The sequence below is a fragment of the Ptychodera flava genome, chromosome 21, assembly GCF_041260155.1.
Source record: "Ptychodera flava strain L36383 chromosome 21, AS_Pfla_20210202, whole genome shotgun sequence".
NCBI classification, from domain to species: Eukaryota; Metazoa; Hemichordata; class Enteropneusta; family Ptychoderidae; genus Ptychodera; species Ptychodera flava.
Genome location: NC_091948.1, coordinates 22,634,049 through 22,653,595, shown reverse-complemented (window position 1 = coordinate 22,653,595; position 19,547 = coordinate 22,634,049). Strand labels below are relative to the sequence as shown.

Here is a 19,547-nt window from a genome sequence, read left to right as displayed (position 1 = left end):
TGGAGTTCCATAAAGTTTACCCCATGATGTTGCCCCTTATGTAAACATTTAATTAAATAATGCTTATTACAAATTAATGTATTTACATGCTAAATAAAATAAAACATATCAAACTGACTTTTCTGCAAAATTGTGACAAAACTGTGAAGTTTTTTTTTCCCCCAAATGCATGTCTTAGAGCTCAGCAATTCTTCTGTGTCCTTTAGAGTATGTTCAGCTAACGGTAGTAGGAACTAACAAAATATCCTGACAGTTATGTCATGGGAGAAGAACACGACAGCATATCAGTGATATGAACATCATTTCATTAGACTGAAAAATGGATAACATTTTAAACCTTCACATACAGAACATCTTTACACAGGGATACCTACTTTGATGTGTTATGATGAAACATGTTTTTCATTGTTAATGCCCACAATGGGTAAGCGTACACTGCTAGCATGCTATACCAATTAAGATAGACTCAAAGTGCAAATAAACAGTAAATATATCATTCATTTTCATAAAGCTCCCAGAAAATTAAAGCTGAATCTTCAGACGCTTAAAAAATCTTAAAATTAAATCTGTATAACATTGATGAAAAGATGATGCAGATTTTTCTCCAGAAATTAATGCAGTTACATAATTTTTTTATTATGGTGTTGTTCAAGATATGTACAGTAAAAACACTGCTCTTAAAACAAATGGCTGGATGGAGGCTAGATGGAAGAAATAGATTAGTTCATGTATATGACAGTATCTGTAATGGCTACCAGGGAGACAACTTCTTTTCGTCTTTTCTGGCCATAATGGTTTTGGATAAAACATTCAAAGATAATGAAAATTTATCTTGTGACCACGTTGGATTGTATGCAAAACATATGTATCAGTGTACGTTAATAAACGAATTTATATGCAAAAAGAAACGGGGGTAAGATTGAAGAAAAATGCGTCAATCGCATCCGAGACTCTGAATTCAAAAGTAAGAGAAGCACAGGACAATGCTCTCACGTGGATATAGCCTAACAACAACCTAAAAACATCCACTTGACTGGTTTGTCAATGAACCCTCCACTTATACACATAGAACAACTAGATGTATTTTGATAACTATTATTAAGTAAACGATTAACATTTTGTGACTGTCACTTCTTCTACAAAAGCATTAGTCATCAATATATTTACTATCTTTACAATCATCAACAGTTTTTCAAAAACGTGCTAGCCCATCTGCACCCTTATGTTAGCTTCATCCGAGACGTTCCACTTCGTTTTGATTAGGCAGCACACTTTACCCACAAACTCCAAGAATTCAAACAAAGATATCACCGAAGCACCGATATACAGACCCATCAAACCACCAAGGTTACTGAGCAGGTCGACGCTCTGGAAAATTAAACAAACGAATAGATAAATAGCATCAATACAATAAAAATGTTAAGGGATAATTTGGCTAGCGTTGCCTTAAGTCTATCGATCATGCTCTAATCTTCGAATGTCTGCAACCTTTAGGTCTGCCTTAGCATAGGGTAAATTAGGATGTAAGATCCATAAGCGCTAAAAGTTTGTCTCATTCAATAGAGCTACCGTTTGTCAGCAGAGGATTAATCAAAATACTTACTAAGCTAAAGAAAACTTCGAGAATGAGTGCATGCCATGGGTAAAATATTATTTAACCGGTGCATTTTGCATCGTACCAATGACAGATTTGCCAAATTTCAAAAAGGGGCATGGTAGGAAGGAGCCATGAAACGATGCCATATCTGAACGTAAAGAAAATACTGCGATCAAGTGCATATTCAAATATAGATGGAAGAAGGCGTTAGTGTTAATGTTGCATGTCATAGAGAATCTCCTTCAAGCAGCAATATTTAAAGCTTTGTATGTAAGATTGCATTACACTTACATCAAAAGCTGGTTTCTCGGTTATGCTTTCGAAGTTGAGTTCCGAAAAGAAGACTTTCAACTTGATCAGATTTCGCCTGTAAGCATGAATTCGAGATTGAAATAGCAGTATAAAAAGCAGCACAAAACACATACATGACACAGGGCACGATCCTCAACGAATGATAAAAGTTTGTACTTGTCCAGTTGTCCAGGTGGCACCGGCTTTGAACTTGATCCTTTAGCGTTCTCAAGTTGATTTTAGTGAGTATTTCATTGTTCTTCTTCTTTTTTCACACTGGAAAACAAACAAGCCTCGGCTTACCTCGATTCGTTATGATCCAGTAATGTTTCTTTGATTTTCGAACTTCTCTTGCTGAGACGTTCATAAAGTTTATCATCAAATGCATAGGATGGCCAATGAGACATCGACACCGTCTCTTTGTATGATCTTCCACTTTAAGAAAAAATCATTGACAACGTAGGGTCGTCATTTTAATTTATTCGGTGTGTTGACATTAAACAAACGAAGAAGAATCTACATAGTGTTTAGTATAATTCTTTCTCTACCATGCTATTACCCCAAGGCTTTCGGACAGTGGTTACAGTTACTGTCGAAGTAACTTTTTTGAAAACGAAGCCATCATTCTACAAGTTCTTTAGCTTAACCACTCGATGACCAAAATGATTATATTCAAAATGTTAAATTACATGAGTCTTCCTGTTGACGAACTTGATTGATTTCAAATTGGCTCTACAGGTGGCGCCATGGATTGTAGCCGATATTGCTTCCATTAACAGGTGATGTATTATATATAATCAGATAGCAAACGATAGAGCCGATATTTGGTGCATAATTAAGGCCGAAATTCTGACACATATGTTTGACCATCGATCTCTAATTTCTGACATTGAAAGTAACATTTTGACTTTATCTCATAATTGACACTGTTACAAATTGCATTCACAACGCCCTACCTCCCCTTTTCGGTACGAAGTCGCAATTTTACCTTAAAGTTTGACTTGTATGTAAAAACTTAGATTCTTATATTCAACTTAGAATTTGCATTTTAAATAACAACATATTGAGGTTGCATTTTCAGTATTTGACCTCCCTTGTTTTTCACTCTCGAAGGTGCAATTCATCACCGTTTATCAACATCAGTTGAAGTCACATCTTGATAGTCCGCCTTACATTTCGGACACAAATCACTGTTGTTTATCACTTCATTCTTCGGTATTCACTTTCAGGCACGACCAAGCTACTTCACTGTAGTCCACCACGTTAAATTTGCTAAGCCTTTGTATATCTGAACGCGTCCGATAACCCAGAAACATTTCTGATACATTCAGGGCTGACATGACTATTCTATGTTTTTGAAATCTATAGTACTTGGACGAGATACTCGATCAGTCGTTCAATGAGAAAGGACCAGCAAATTGAAGGAGATGCATATGGTAGTACCGAAACGCCCTCACCATAAGAAACCGATCGGTCACATCGAGAATTTGACAGCTCTTTTCTTATTTTCGGCATATTACCCGACTAGTATAATTGGTGTCTCGTTAGAGTGAATGTGAGGTTAAATTGTAGTGAATGTTTAAAACACGACCTCACATGTTAAAAGTGGCCGGTTGAAAGTTGAAAATGCAACCTCGAATAACAAGTAGGGTGGGCAAAAGTTGAAAAATACATGTATCAATTTCAGCCTTGATTACGCGCCCTAGCCGATACCTGCAGGGCTGGTGGCACTTTTCTCTACAACCCAAGGCATCTGTCTTCTGCTTATTAGCCATTCCATACATGCACCTTCCTAGCATGAAAACGGGAATATGACAAGGGCGATTATTAGTAACCTTCAGAAGTTTCTTAATTGCCATTTTAAAAAGCGATCAAGGGTAGTTACAAGATATCGATCGTATTGCTAGCAGTATATGACCAAATAGAAAGTGTTAGATATATGAATTACTTTCTTCAGTAAGTAAGAATTTTTGAACTAAGGCTCCGTCCAACGTATCTGTCTGGGACCTAATATTTGCAAACATGTTTATGCTAACTGCTCTTAAATCTTGCTACCGTGAAAGTTTGGTTCAAGTATTGATTATGCATTCAAAATAGCCACTAAGTAAACGAGGTAAAGAATTAGCCGACTATGCCTATTCGAGTTTATATGGCCGTAGCCTGAGGGAATGGGTATACAAGCAACAAACAACGAACCAGGCTACTGTTAGTTTGGCTCGCTGACAATATAAGTCCATATTCCAGATGCTACGTTTCGCAAACATTTGTATCACTTTGAAGTCGATATATTAAATTTGACATTGACCATAGAAGGCTTGTAGTAACATCCTTCCTGCTGACTGTTGGGTGGCCCTTTTTATTTGTTTACACACATCTAAAATTGCACGTTGCAATTTCTCTTACAAATTTATTGATTTTCAGTTCATGTTGTAACCAAAAGCAAGCCAAGGAAAAGGATAAACATAAACGCTTTGATCATTGGAAGGGTAAGCAGGCATGAGCAGAGCCTCGATATGATCCAATTGACTGAACAGAGAAACTCTGTCATATTAAAAATATTCGGCGAGTGCCCCGCTTGTTAAAGGTCCAAGAAAGCTTTAATCTTAGCAATGTTATAGTACTTACTTGTTCTCTTTGTGCCATCAACACATGCAGGGATAGGCTTGTCATTTGGTAAAGTGGTGTCAAAGCACTTACAATCATTAACGAGCGTGTTCTGATAGCAAGTTTTGACACATGCCTGAAAAGAATTATAATGATATCTCGGGTAAGTTTAACTGAATTCCTTTATCAAAATACAGTGTCCTAAATGATCCAACTATCATATAGGTCAAGAAGGAGTTATATTTGTCTTGCTCATATAACCAACTTTTGGTGAAATTCAGCAATATGACATCAATACAGGTAAAATAATCAGCTGCATTCACGATAAGTAAATTTTCCGGTCCAAGAAATGATTAGAAGTAACACAAACATTGGGACAAACTTGAACCACTGCTTACTGTGGTTGTACCAAGTGTCTGCCTTCATACTTAACTGGTTATAATTATCCATAGTGGCAGATTTAGTGTAATTACGCAAGCCACAAATTATTGTTGTGAGCCAAAGCCTTGAATGCTGTCATATGTTGTTTGAGAAACAGACACATTATATTTTAATACATCTCTTTCGTATTTTGTGGAACTTCTTCAATAATTTAAAAATATACTAGAATCGTTTTCTTTCGGGCTTTAGTGCTATTAAGATGTCTCACTCGAAATCCTTCATCGACCAATTATTGAATGTAAGACCATAATATTTAAGACTGTCTGTCGGCATGACGGCACATATCATGTACTGCATCTCATAATTCATGCTATCAAAGTCAGATGTAATGTTAATTAAGGAGATTAGAGGCATGAATTGCAAGATCTAGCTAATCTCAGATTCTGTAACATACATTCGGCATCATCTTCTGATAGAGCAGCCAATCTACTTGCCTAAACTTCTACAACATTCATGTGCCCGGTGAGAACAACGCTAAAATAAGCTCTCTCTCTCTCTCTCTCTCTCTCTCTCTCTCTCTCTCTCTCTCTCTCTCTCATCATATTGTCGCCTATTTCCAACTATTATCTCACTGTCCCTCTCTCCGAGAATCATTTTGTCATCTAGTCTCTCTCCTAATCCCCTTGTATGGCATAATCAATAATTTGTATATTGTCCACTATCAGTTTTCATAGAACGTCATTTTTATAATAGTCGCTGACGTGCACGACTGTACCAGGAATGATTAGTCTGCTGGGGGAGAATATTCTAAATTTCTCCAGGTATACGAATTAGAACTTAGGGGATAAGGTGAACTTGTTTGTGTCAAAGATGCACTATTTGTTACATTGGTGAATTTCCTGGACTGCAATGTGGTCTTTAAAATTGTTCAATATAAAATAGATGACTGACCTCAACTGAATAGTTGTAGCCCTTGTACAGGAGAGGCATCTCACCAGCCTTAATGCAATCGCTGTACTTCCCGCCGATACGCTCGATAACAGACTGTAAGGATGATACAAAGAGTAATGATATCATTACTATGTCAGAGGTTTACAAGACTGAGATAATGCCAGGCGTAGAAATTATTCGCATCTTTTAAGATTTCACATTTCTAGTATGTTATGTCGATTTTACAGTCAATAATAACTGTAGAATCATAAGAATATCACAATTTGTTATATTTCTGCATTCTATAATTATAGCTCAAACCTATAATGGACTATTTCATATCATAATGCGATATAGTGCGTCTTCACCTAGTAACTGCTGGTAAATCTATTTGATTACTGTCCTGGAAAGGTAAGATTTTATGAAGAGTAAATAAGTCAATAACATACAAGTCGGACACCAAGCGATGTGGAGAATCCGGGTGGCAACTCTAACCCCTGTTCTTCGGGAAAAGGTACGGTATCCGGTGGATGCACCAAAACGACTGCTCCAGCATTCTCGGTGCTACCATTTAAGTATTCATTTTGCTCTATAAACAAAGTCAATTGAAGACCTGTAAAAGCAAGGGTTTATTATAGGTTTTGAGGATTTACTTAAAAAATTTGCTTCATCAACAAGTATTCACTTCATCATGTTTTAGAATCGAATCATTAGTATTTATCTTTTTCCTTAAAGATATGAATCGTCACGTTTTAATGTGAGTATGAAAACGTGTCATATTATAACTGTTTTTCTAAGTCAACATGGCACAATCACCTATATCTAAAAGCTGCAGGAGGATGCAAGTTTTTAAAGACACTAGGTAATTTTGATAGTTTTGTCAACTCCCATTTCAACAATATGTAAGTCCTATCAAGTTTACAGGTGTGGCTTCAGAAACAGAACCGCTTTTACGAATCTGTGGAAACCTTCTGTCAGATCTTTCCTGGACTCGGTCATGTGTCCCCTTACAAGACTTCATAAACAACACTGAATGTATAAAACGAAAAATCACTCAACTTTGTTTCAGAGAGAGTCTACTTCCTTTACTTTGACGACATATTTACTTTTTGTTTCTTTAAAGGAATCCCAAACTATTTCATTTTCTGATACTGTCTTATTTTAAATTTCAAAATTTGAGTGGTCGAGCTTTTCGTGGATGCTAACAGGCCATAATTGAACTTTCGTTTCTCTTTTTGTTTTCAATTTTTGTCCTCTTGTAATGTTTGTCTGCCTATGATTGCTCATCATTTGGATTAAAAAACTTTTTAAATATGCGTCAAGTTATTCGACTTTGCCTATTCTCGCTACTGCAAAAAGCTTTTGTCTTGTGCTAAGGGGAAAACTACAGGGTATTAAACACTTAGAGTTAAACGTCACGTCTTTTCATCACAGCAAGAGCTTGAGACAGTGATCTAAGAAATACTTCTAACGAAAATGTGATCGTTTTCATAGAAGAAAGTTCATTTTTTCATGAAACAAGCAAACCCGTGCAATTCTCAACTTTTCAGGCATTTTGTGTATAAAATTCCTGTAGGCCTAATACCTGAAAGTTAAGTTTGGCTTCTGTAATCTTATGTATTTTACCTGCAGAAATCCGCCATATTGAAAATACAGTAGACCGCCTGACTCACGCAGGTGGCAAAATCGCATTTAAGATACCGAGAATTCGACGTCACTCCCTAAACACACATTTGAAACTGTATCACAATATCAAACTCGGCATTGGAAGCATTCTTGCTGGAAAATCTACCGATTCGTTTCGTCGGATTTCTTATTAAGTAATATAAGTTTAACACGATTGGAACTAATTTGGGAAAATTGGATAAGAGTAATTGTTAGAAAAATGTAACGAAATCGAAATTTTTACAGCTCAAATTTTACAAATGATAGAATAGTGTAAAATTTGAAATATTGTTCTCATCGAACAAAACAACGAAAACACAACGATTATTGCATACCTCTTTCATCGGATTCATTTTCATGAAAAAAGTTCATTTTTATGTAAATGTACTAAAGAAATGAGACAAAATGCTGAAAATTTCTCTACTTAACGACTTTTGAGTCAGGGCACTTTTGAAATGCCCCTGAATTTTTCGTGAATTTAAGGCTTATTAAAACATTAAATTGAGTCAGGGCACATTTTAATTGACCCTGACTGACTTAACTGTAAATCAATCGAAAATCTTCATTTTGGTCGAGGAAAAGTGAAACTGAGATTATTACTACTGTTTCAGTAATGAAGTTACTACAGACAAACTCTCATATTTTCATTCAAATATGAATATTGTTCAAATGTTTTGAACAATATTGCATTAGATACTATCATGCACGATTCTACTCATAACAATTCAACAGCATCGTAAATTTTGAATAAAATTTTAAAGATGGTAAGAAAATGTAGTGTAATATTAGACAAATTTCTAAAATTCTTGAGAAATGTTGCCAATCCAATTATCCCAAATTAGTTCCAATCGTGTTGTTTATAGTTACTGTCTTGGTGTGACCCTACCTGTTGAAGGGCCAGGTTTTGAAGTATGAATAATATCGGCGCCATTTGCTCCCGTGTTGAACGAGTAGCAGTTTCCGTACATGGGATTAAGAACCAGGGTGAAATTCCTGCAAACAGATAGTAACTCAGCTTGCCGTCTGTGTAAGAAGTGCGATGTATTCTGACACGCCTGATGACAAACTGCTTAATATTTTTTTATATTTTGACAGGCACATAATAAATATCTTGATGATTCAAGCGTGCATAATGAAAAAAACTGTTAATATTGTGTTTTTAGATCACATATTCCAAATTATAATATGCTTAGCTGGAATCCGGCAATCTGATTGGCTTGGAGCCGGGGTTTATATTCTCAACAAGAAGACCTGCGAGCCGCGTAACATTTTTGAGCTCGTGCAAATTCGAACGCCAACTGAGAGCTCAACGCGCCATAATGTCGAACAAGTCTATGGCTTCAGATTGATTCTGTTTGTTAAATTTTAGTCTAGTGAAGCTTGACGAACCAACAAATGAAGAATTTCTGTAAGGAGCGGACGCTATGTAACAACAACATGTTTTTTTAAAAGTTTTTTGAGCGTTTTTTAAGTAAAATTCTTCAAGTTCGATGTCTAATCGCGATATCGATGCGTTGCGTAACCGTATTTTATGAATTCAACTGTGCACGCGCGCGCGTTCTGAAACGTTCTTTTTTAGAGTTTGTATGAGGCTGCGCGCTCCTGAACTCTCGTTCCAACTTCGGCCCTAAATAACGAAATTGCCCACTTGTTTTTAACTTTAGCATATTATAATGAGGTTATAAACGGTGCGCTCGGGTATTTGGTTGCGGATATAAGACCTCTGGGGTGAAAATTAGCATATTTGGGTGAAATAATCACCTCGCTTTGCTCGGTGATTATTTCCCGCCAAATATGCTAATTTTCACCCAGAGGTCTTATATCCGCAACCAAATACCCTCGCTTGCCGTATATAACCTCTAAATAAATACAAAATAAATATGTATAAAGACCATGTTAATCTCCATAAAAATCTGCCTCTCTCTCTCTCTCTCTCTCTCTCTCTCTTTTTTTCTCTCTCTCTCTCTCTCTCTCTCTCTCTCTCTCTCTCTCTCTCTCTCTCTCTCTCTCTCTCTCTCTCTCTCTCTCTCTCTCTCTCTCTCTCTCTCTCTCTCTCTCTCATAGTCTGGCAGGTTATGTTTGTTGATATATCTACCGATGCTAAGAAGTTGCAAACACTTTATGTAACCTACTTTGATGAACACGTGATACCATTAAAGACACATTCTTGTATCAAATCTTCCTTCCGATGACCAGTGGCATTTCTGACGTCTTCAGGTAAGTTTGACATCATCATCGATAGATTTAGGCCTTGGCGGAAGTCAAAGTCATAGTCTTTTACCGAAAGAGTAGTCAGATAAGCTCTGTTAGAGGGAGAAAAACTAGTTGGTCAACAAAAAACGGAAGTCGGGTCTAGATCTACAAAGTGGTGCTCATCTTTTCTTTGGAATGTTCTACCTGAATTGATATGTTATAACTATAAAAAGTCATAATCAATATGACTTTATTTCCTTTCACATGATTGATATGAGTTAGTACGTTTTCTAAATCTAGATTGAGAACGGGGCCTGCTGTATTCCATCTCTTATAAACATTAATGCGTGGACAGTTTTTTTCCATGCCATTTACACCATAAATCTGTGGAAAATTGTCAAGCAAATACCAAAGGGGTAAGTTGAATAACATCGAATCATTTATGATTGCAAAACAAACAGAAAAACAGGCGGAAGGCAAAGAACCTGTGGCAGAGAGGAATTTCTATTTGACAGTCGACGACCTTAAATTGTATATGGATCAGCACCAAGAATCTTTTCCCAGGCACCGCCTATGGCAAACACAAATTCCAATACTCAAAAGGAATGCGAACTCATTTATGAAGCTAGTAGACTTCTTATACGCGGAATTATGATGAGCAGGGTTGATGGGTTTTCTTATTGTAGTCACGCATTATGCATGCTACCGAGAATCCAAGGCTATAATTTTTCAGTAGATTTTTTATCCTTCAGGCGGAGAAATGCTCCTTACAGGCTGCAAATGCGGAGGATGTGAGCAGGGGTGTCCCGTGTCCTAGGAAAACTTTGATAAAAATATATTGACTAATTTGATACCTTATGTCCAATCCAAGAAGAGATATCTGAAATGTGTTACATATGTTTTTATAGAAAAATCTAAAGCAATATACTGTGCGAGAGAGTTTCTACCTTGGGTTACGCAAGTAATATTCCCCTTTTGGAGAGCCCCTCTCAGGTGGGATCGTACTCTACGAAGAAAATAGAAAAACGTTTTCATCTCCCTGTTTATCCTTATTGCAAGCCTAGCAAGCTACTTCGACGGGTTTTGTCTGCAAAGTGCTTGGCTCGAAAGAGCTCGGCTTAGGTCGCTTCGATTGCAAGTAATGAGTGATGACTTGGGCTTACAGGTACCGAAGCCATCGTTTTTTGTAGACTTTCTTTTGCATAGAGTCTGTCAATTAAACGGCTGTGTTAAATATATTTTGTTGCCTGTGGAGGTATCATTATAACATGACTGACGAAGTTGGCTACCATATCAATAACTGATGTTTGTACGAGACGCTGACTTAAAGCTATCATCTGAACACTTTCACGGCTTTCTTACGAAAGGAATTCACAGTGTACGGCTCACCTGTTTCTGATTTGACATGGTGTCCATTTCTTTAGCGACAGCGGTGACGGGGTTTCCGGCACAAATATATATATATATATAATATATATATATATATATATATATATATATATATATATATATATATATATATATATATATATATATATATAATATATATATATATATATATATTACAAGGCGACGAGTTCTAATTATATTGCGCAAACTTATTTACGAAAGGCGATATTTTCACATATGCCTAAATGTATTGTATCGATGTACAATTTCGTGGTGGTGACACAAAGCTCAGAAAATAATAATCCCAAGATAAAACCCGTTCATGAAGAAATGCAACGTGAATTTGTTAAGGGCATTTGCTATGCCATACGTTGTCATGCGATTTGGTAGAACAGTCTATAAATCCTGTAGCATGTACATCCACAAGAAAGTTACGTACGAATAAATGACCATATTTACCCTTAATTAATAGTTGTATCGCTTACACGCACCTTGGAACCTGCATCTGCGCTTTGCGCATTGAGTGCATTAAAGCGCGGAAAGAGCGAACTACAAGATTGAGATTTACCACCGGCGCGAAGACCGCGGTTTCGCCGCTGGTAGCGCTTTTCGTGTGCAGAGCACATGGGTTCCAAGGCCCTGTTCCGAGATCACGCAAGCGAGATTATCTCATCTGCTGCTTACAACCCCTTAATTGTGCAGACACTCTATAACGTTCAATAGAGGGACAGGGCTCGAAATTAGCGGTAGTCCCGCGTCCACAGACAACCAACTTTTCGATGGGGCTACCAAAACCCATGAAATGGTAGCCCACATGGACTACCAAAGCCTGGGACATGAAATTACTTAGAGAGCGACATGATGTTGATCACTGTGAGATGACGGACGCTCATACAATCAAGCTGGACACAGAAAGGCAAGACTAAGCTTATGAGTTTCTTATGCAAATTAAAAGGTGACAGTGCAGTCGAATTTGTTGCGACAAACTTTCAATAAAATATCATTATCTGAACTGATGTACTTGGATGACAGGCTCGGGAAATGATGGCCAATAAAATTCATTTTCATAGTTATTTAATCACTAGGTATCAATCACACAAAGGTATTCGAACTGCGGAGAAAAAGTTGTCAGGCCATCCACAAATTACGCTTTCCGAAGTGTACGAGATCATCCCATGATAGTGTACTATGGTGGAGAAATATAGCCAAAATTGCCACGAAAGTGATTGGAACATTACTGTGCCAAGTTGTCATCCTGAAATCATAGCCAATCTATTTTTAGCCATGTTATGTTTACAAGTGCTGAGTGAAAAGTCGTTGTCATTGAAAACATTAGAATTTGCATATAAGCTCTGGGTATGTGTGAATAGGTCGTCAAACTTTGAGGCGTCACCGTTGTCCACTGTATCACCCCTATTTGTAACAATCAATCCTATTTTAACAAAACTTAATTTTGAAAAAAAACTTTGCCGTATTTGTTGAAATATTAATAAAATATGCATATTTGTATGTTTGTTTTCGGGCAATTTTCTTTTTTTCCTTGTCAAAACTCATTTTTACGAAACTGCTTTTGTTACAAATTTGGTTGATTGTTACAAATAGGGGTGACATGTCAACCCTATTTGTAACAATCAACCCTATTTGTAACAAAACCTAATTTTCAAAAAAACTTGGCCGTATTTGATGAAATCTTGATGATACATATTTATATGTTTGAGGGGGGCAATTTTCTTTTTTTCCTTGTTGAAACTCATTTTTTTTTCCGAAAATGCTCGTTAGATAAAATTTCGTTGTGCAGGTTCCTAGGGATAAGAGGCTTACTCGTAAGATATAATCCAGTCATGGAGATACATGCCAAAAGTTTGTTTCGGGGCAACTTTGACGAATTTCGGTCAAAAATGTTGAGGAATCTTGATTTCTGAACGAAATCTTACTAAACCTATATGGGCTTAACTTTTGTTACAAATTGGGTTGATTGTTACAAATAGGGTTAAAGTGTCAACCCTATTTGTAACAATCAACCCTATTTGTTACAATCAACCCAATTTAGTTTTAGTGTGATTTCGGTCAGAAAACAAGATTTTTAACATTTTTGACCGAAATTGGTGAAAATTGCCCCGAAACAAACTTTTGGCATGTATCTGCATGACTTGATTATATCTTACGAAATGGTTAAATTTTGTTAGAAATAGGTTTGATTGTTACCAATAGGGTTGACACGTCACCCTATTTGTAACAATCAACCAATTTGTAACAAAAGTTAACCCCATATACGTTTAGTAAGATTTCGGTCAGAAAACAAGATTCCTTAACATTTTTGATCGAAATTAATGAAAATTGCCCCGAAACAAACTTTTGGCATGTATCTTCATGGCTGCATTAAATCTTTCGAGTTGGCCTCTTATCCCTAGGAACTTGCACAACTAATTTAATCTAATGAGTATTTTCGGAAAAAATGAGTTTCGACAAGGAAAAAAAAAAAGTTGCCCCTAAACATACTAATATGACTGTGTATTTCATCAAGATTTCATCAAATACGGCCAAGTTTTTTTGAAAATTAGGTTTTGTTACAAATTGGTTAAATTTTGTTACAGATAGGGTTGATTGTTACAAATAGGGTTGATTGTTACAAATAGGGTTGACACGTCACCCTTATTTGTAACAATCAACCAAATTTGTAACAAAAGTTAACCCCATATAGGTTTAGTAAGATTTCGATCAGAAAACAAGATTCCTTAACATTTTTGACCGAAATTCGTGAAAATTGCCCCGAAACAAACTTTTGGCATGTATCTCCATGACTGGATTATATCTTACGAGTAGGCCTCTTATCCCTAGGAACCTGCACAACGAAATTTAATCTAACGAGCATTTTCGGAAAAAATGAGTTTCGACAAGGAAAAAAAAAAGAAAATTGCCCCCAAACATATAAATATGTATATTTCATCAAGATTTCATCAAATACGGCCAAGTTTTTTGAAAATTAGGTTTTGTTACAAATAGGGTTGATTGTTACAAATAGGGTTGACATGTCACCCCTATTTGTAACAATCAACCCAATTTGTAACAAAAGCAGTTTCGTAAAAATGAGTTTTGACAAGGAAAAAAAAAGAAAATTGCCCCAAAACATACAAATATGCATATTTTATTAATATTTCAACAAATACGGCAAAGTTTTTTTGAAAATTAAGTTTTGTTACAAATAGGGTTGATTGTTACAAATAGGGGTGATACAGTCCACTAGCTATGCTATACCGTTCTCCTAAGGCTATGATCTGCAGGCATTGATGTCAAATGACTAGAAAAATTCACTTCCTGGATAGAATCATGCAAAATAAATCTTTCATTGTCCAGATATAACTAAAAATATCCTTTACAAAGAAAACTTCTTCATTCATGCATGGGCTACCAAAGCTTGTCATTTGGCCATATGGGACTACCAGGGTTAAAAGTTAATTTCGAACCCTGCAAGGATCGTCGGAACTGCTCTCAAATGTCGTATGGGACTCATAAACCAGGCCCATACGACCAATGTGTTAGAAGTAATCCCGAGCACTGTAGCCAAGGTGCGTTGGCGAATGGTGAAAGTTAAGTAAAAGTACGTGTATCATACGATATGCACATCGAAAAATTTTAAATGTTGCAGCTATGTTGACGTGATGCATTCAGATATCGTGCATGGTATACATTCTATGACGACAAGAAAGTCGCAGAAGCGCAGTTCCGATGATATCCTCCTTTTAAGGGTTGGCGGGTAAAGCTTACAGTTGGTCGGGGTAACTGGATCAACATGATTTGCCCTTGGGCTTGTAGCCACTATATTAGAACAGGAGAAGTCAAATCTATAACCCGTATCACAGACAAATATAGACAGACTTGTAACGCAGCATGCCTTTTGCTCCATGGTAGTCTCGGTAGACTATTGGCTTTTCATATTAAAATGAGCTTCAAAGGTGTTAAACTTTCTGGAGGCTTTGTTTGTGATTGATAATTGCACGAGATTATGCGAAAAATACGACTAGATGGCATCGTACTGCCAGTCGCGTAGCAACCATAGTTACTTTGTGAGGTCTCAGGCCAGAAACACTGCTTCACGCTAATCAAAACACACGCCAGCAGTTTCATAAACATGTCCTTCCTTGACGCACGCCGAAAAGACGGTATGACTGACCGTAAACCATTGAGTAAAACCAGACAGTATCGATAAAAGACTTTCAAATTATGTTCAAACACACTCATTATATATTCATAAAAATATAAGGAATTTTTAAAATGGTAAAACCATAGACTCTCGAGTAAAACGGGACAGGCAACTCCTGAGGTTTCTTTGTGCGATCTATCTTGGAATACATTAACGTTTATTTGCCAAGCGGTCCCGACAACAATACTTCGTACTTAACACTGAATCTCATTAACGATCAAACTGACGTTCTGAATATGTACACTTTGCTCTTGCATGGCACGTTCCGAGTAATGACACAGAGAATTTTGAGGGTTTTTGATACTAGTCATGGTGAATGTCTGGTAACGATGAAGATCACATTTTGGATTCAAGCCGAAGCCAACGGGAAAAACCAGACGATAAAAACAGTGTACATTTAGCCATAGACGCTACAGAAAACTCTTGCTAGATATCGACAATATAAGTTTACATTCCCTACCATAAAAATCTCCGATAACAACAAACATTTACAAGTTAGACAGGTTTACACTTCCCCAGTCCTGCGAAACGAAAATCTGACCTTTATTTCATCTGTCACGCAACATTTGACGAAAATCAGGGAACACAAAATGACTACTCCATCGGAGCTCAAATACACGACCTCTAACATTTTGGTACTGTTTTAGCCTAAAGAAACACCAAAGTTCGGATAAGCTACACATGTTTACATCCGCAAAGTACTAGAAAATACATTTGTAACACTGACTTTCGCTGTCAGGAGAAACTTCGCGATAAATCGGGACTATCCATCGGTTGATGGAGTCAGAAGCGGTTACACAAAGCTGAACGCTGTCCTCGCAAATTTGGCCATTCACAGTTTTCAAACAACAACATTTCAGTAGTTAACATACATACTTTACCGAATCATAGAGCACTCCTCGCACAGAAAATATTCCGACGGTTAAAAAACTGCAAAAACGAGGGAAAATTCGGAGATACACGGACGATTGCGGAATGTAAACAACTCTGTGATGTCAAACTGCTGTTAAGTCTGGAACTGCAGCGGTATGTGTTTCGGATTTCTATTCGAAACTTTGTCACTTTACAGCAACATACTGACTCCCTGCAGACTTCTAGTTGCATCGAATCTCGCTACCAATATGTAAAAAGTACTTTAAAACCATTTGACGAATTCTTCTCAAATAGTTGTAACACTTTTATTTCTAAAAATGGACTTGCTGGGTAATCGGAAATAACTTGTAATCCGAAAACATTATTACCGTATACCGCAAGCACGTGTCTATGAACCGGACGTTGTGCAGTCGATCGGGTCCAGGTTCGTTCCGTCCCCGACCCATTAACACCTCTTAATTATTCCAAGTAGGATCGTACGCTGCTAATCCCATCAACCCTTTGTTCTCTATCGGAGTTGCCTGTCCCGTTTTTCTCGAGGGTCTATGTTTCTCTCGAGGGTCTATGGTAAAACTCACCTTCCTGAAGCTCAAAACACTCCCCTTTTCACCAGCACGTTAATTCCGCTCAGCACCACACGACAACAACAACACAAACTTTGTCGAACATACTTTCGCTTAACAATTGGCGAAAATCCGAAATATTACCGAAGGATGCATGGTCGGCACTCTTCGGAAAAGAGAGCCGAGAGCAACCTGAGGCGAGGCGAACATGGATGAGTTACGTAGCCGCTCCACGCCTTAAACAATACCCGTTACAAATCTGTCTATTTACAAGTCTGTATATGTTTGTCTGTGGCCATATTGATAGATTTACCTCGCTTTCCGAAGTTGTGGTAAAGATAGATTCTTCATCGGCATCTGCATCATCTTCAGACTGCTCTTCATATTTCAAGAACGCAAGCCTTTCCTTATATTTGTCGGCGATATTCTCCAGGGCAGACTCCCTCAGCGGGTTCATGTTACACACAGTGACTGCCGGGAAGGGGAGTACTCGAAAATCAACGGATATGGAGTAGGAAACTTCGAACCTATAGTACTTTTCGATAAAGACGATGGCTTGCCAGATGAATAAACCCCAACACAAGCAACAGATAAGCATCCAGAGAAATTTCACGATTTTACTGTCGGCGGCTACAAGCCTTGCGAAACCATGTGCTGTTGTATTCGAACCGAAATCGGCCAAGGTGTTCCTGATGCGATGGTCACCTATCTGCGGTTTCGCCGCCTGGACGCCCTCCTCCGTATTAATTTGTTCCATTCCTGCATTATAATAATTTACCATTATAAGTGCTTAACATCATAAAATTCCATTATTTGGCGATCATAGAGCCAGTGGCACTAGCAATAAATAATACAAAGCCCTTTTATGCAAAACCTCGATTTTAATTTTCAGAAAAACTGCATAGCTTCGAAGGAAGTAAAGAATTTGAACATTCTTTCTACATATTAATAGGTCTCGGCAGACAGGAAACGTAAAATCAATCAACCATACTATCTAAATAAATCGTACATTTCTTATGCGCAAAACCTGAAATATTCCTGTCATGATAGACAAGCAGTATATCGAAATACAATCGGATTCAAAGGCATGCTAGCTGTATCCTAAGAAATTACATAGCTGGCCGAGTTTAGTGCCAGCAGATGTATATGTTTGATGATCGTTTTGCCACGCTTTAGTTAATAGACAAATTGTAGGAGACTGATCTCTAAATAAATATTATGATGGCATTTCAATGATAGATGAAAACTATCACGCTCCAATTTGCATCATGTTTATTGTAAAGTATATGAGTATACCTTTTAACTGTCAATGACGGCTTTTGTCTTCCATAGTAATCATTCAGCACAAGCCTTTACAGGACTGACTCCGACGATTCATCGTTATTTTTCGTTTATAATCTATCATCTTTAGGCGGTGATAATCATTGTTTTACGGCTAATAAGCGGTGAACCGTATTTTCGATAGTTCCTCTGTCATTATATTACAGTGCAACAGTAAACCATAGTGAGTTAATTTATGATTCATCACACAGAAATTCAAACGTAACTGAACTTTCTCACCGTGCTTGCCTTTTCCTGCCAGAATAATTGGTATATGGATAGAAGTTTGGATGGATGAATGGATGAATGGATGAATGGATTGATGAATAAATAGCTTGATGGATGGATGGATGGATGGATGGATGGATGGATGGATGGATGGATGGATGGATAGATGGATGGATAGATGGATGGATGGATGGATGGATGGATGGATGGATGGATAGATAGATAGATAGATAGATAGATAGATAGATAGATAGATAGATAGATAGATAGATAGATAGATAGATAGATAGATAGATAGATAGATAGATAGATAGATAGATAGATAGATAGATAGATAGATAGATAGATGAATGGATGGATGAAAGGATGGATGGACGGAGGGTGGATGGATGGATGGATGACTGGATGGATGGATTAATGGATTGGTGGTAGACGGAGGGCGGATGGATGGATTTGATGGATGGATGGATGGAAGAGAGTACAGAAAGGAGTCGATTAAATCAAGAATGAGGTTTAAGAAGGTTTGAAAAACTATATCATGAATGAAATATGAATGTTTTGTTTACTCACCTTTTAGATTGGTTGTTTTGTATGAGACTTTAAGTACTTTTCTATTGTGAATATTTATATTTCTTTTTGTAAATGTCTGTTTGTATTTAATTTCTTACTATTGACAAGGGCTATCAATCCTCATGTTCAGCTTGACATTGGGGCTAGGGACTAGATTAGTTCTGTTAGAACTACCTCCCTCGTCCCCACCATTTATTTCTCGATTTATATTTTTCTATGCTCTTTTTTATGTGTATTTATTTATGTACTTACTTTTAATACTTATTGTCGTGTGTATAAAATGGTGAAATTTAGAAATAAAAATAATAAAAAAAGATGTTGTTAAAGTCATCTTTGCCATGAGGCATCAAAACCACACTGGTTTCTCCTTCTTGGTCTTATGAAAAACATAAGATAGCTTATATGATTCTTTTGCTGTTTTTAAACTCATAAGATCTAACTTCTTACATAGAAATAAAAGGAGGGAATTTTGATCACAGCCTTAATTCTAACACGCATTAATATGACCAGCATTGTTCTGAACCTCATAGTGTGTATACATGTATATATGATTCCATTTTCATTCCATTGGTATTTCGTGTTTGTGGTGCAGTTTATTTCACGAATTTGATTTTGAAAGTGAAGGAAAATTTCTGAAGAGGCTCTTTACATTGAAGATTCTTAGGTTGAAAAAAGATGTATATTTCCCCCTTTGCTACAACGTATAACAGAGTGCCCTGCGCGTCAACAAGTTGAGATATTT

General features: G+C 37.0%; 2 protein-coding genes across 2 annotated transcripts in view; both read right to left on the bottom strand.

The window, feature by feature from the left end:
- The window catches only part of LOC139122254 (amiloride-sensitive sodium channel subunit gamma-like), a 97,287-nt gene that overhangs the window by 53,900 nt on the left and 23,840 nt on the right, over nt 1-19,547 (bottom strand). Inside the window, exon 2 of the mRNA XM_070687684.1 lies at nt 17,001-17,446. Within this exon, the coding sequence (XP_070543785.1) occupies nt 17,001-17,446 (446 nt within the window). The remainder of the gene's footprint in view (nt 1-17,000; nt 17,447-19,547) is intronic.
- Nucleotides 377-8,561, bottom strand: LOC139121741 (amiloride-sensitive sodium channel subunit beta-like). Its single transcript, XM_070686865.1, has 8 exons — nt 8,355-8,561; nt 6,253-6,416; nt 5,825-5,917; nt 4,514-4,628; nt 3,602-3,680; nt 2,192-2,323; nt 1,889-1,964; nt 377-1,368 (listed from the first exon to the last, which is right to left on the bottom strand). The coding sequence occupies exons 1-8, from the start codon at nt 8,434-8,436 to the stop codon at nt 1,204-1,206; spliced, it is 906 nt and encodes a 301-aa protein (XP_070542966.1). The 5' UTR covers nt 8,437-8,561; the 3' UTR covers nt 377-1,203.

Excerpts from the sequence above, each read along its gene's own strand:
- LOC139121741 (XM_070686865.1), bottom strand. The coding sequence starts at position 8,436 with ATGTACGGAAACTGCTACTCGTTCAACACGGGAGCAAATGGCGCCGAT. Across the intron at positions 5,918-6,252 it reads CATCGCTTGGTGTCCGACTT|TCTGTTATCGAGCGTATCGG; the intron begins GTATGTTATTGA and ends TCATCCTTACAG. Across the intron at positions 2,324-3,601 it reads AAGTGCCACCAGCCCTGCAG|TGGAAGATCATACAAAGAGA; the intron begins GTATCGGCTAGG and ends TTTTTCTTAAAG.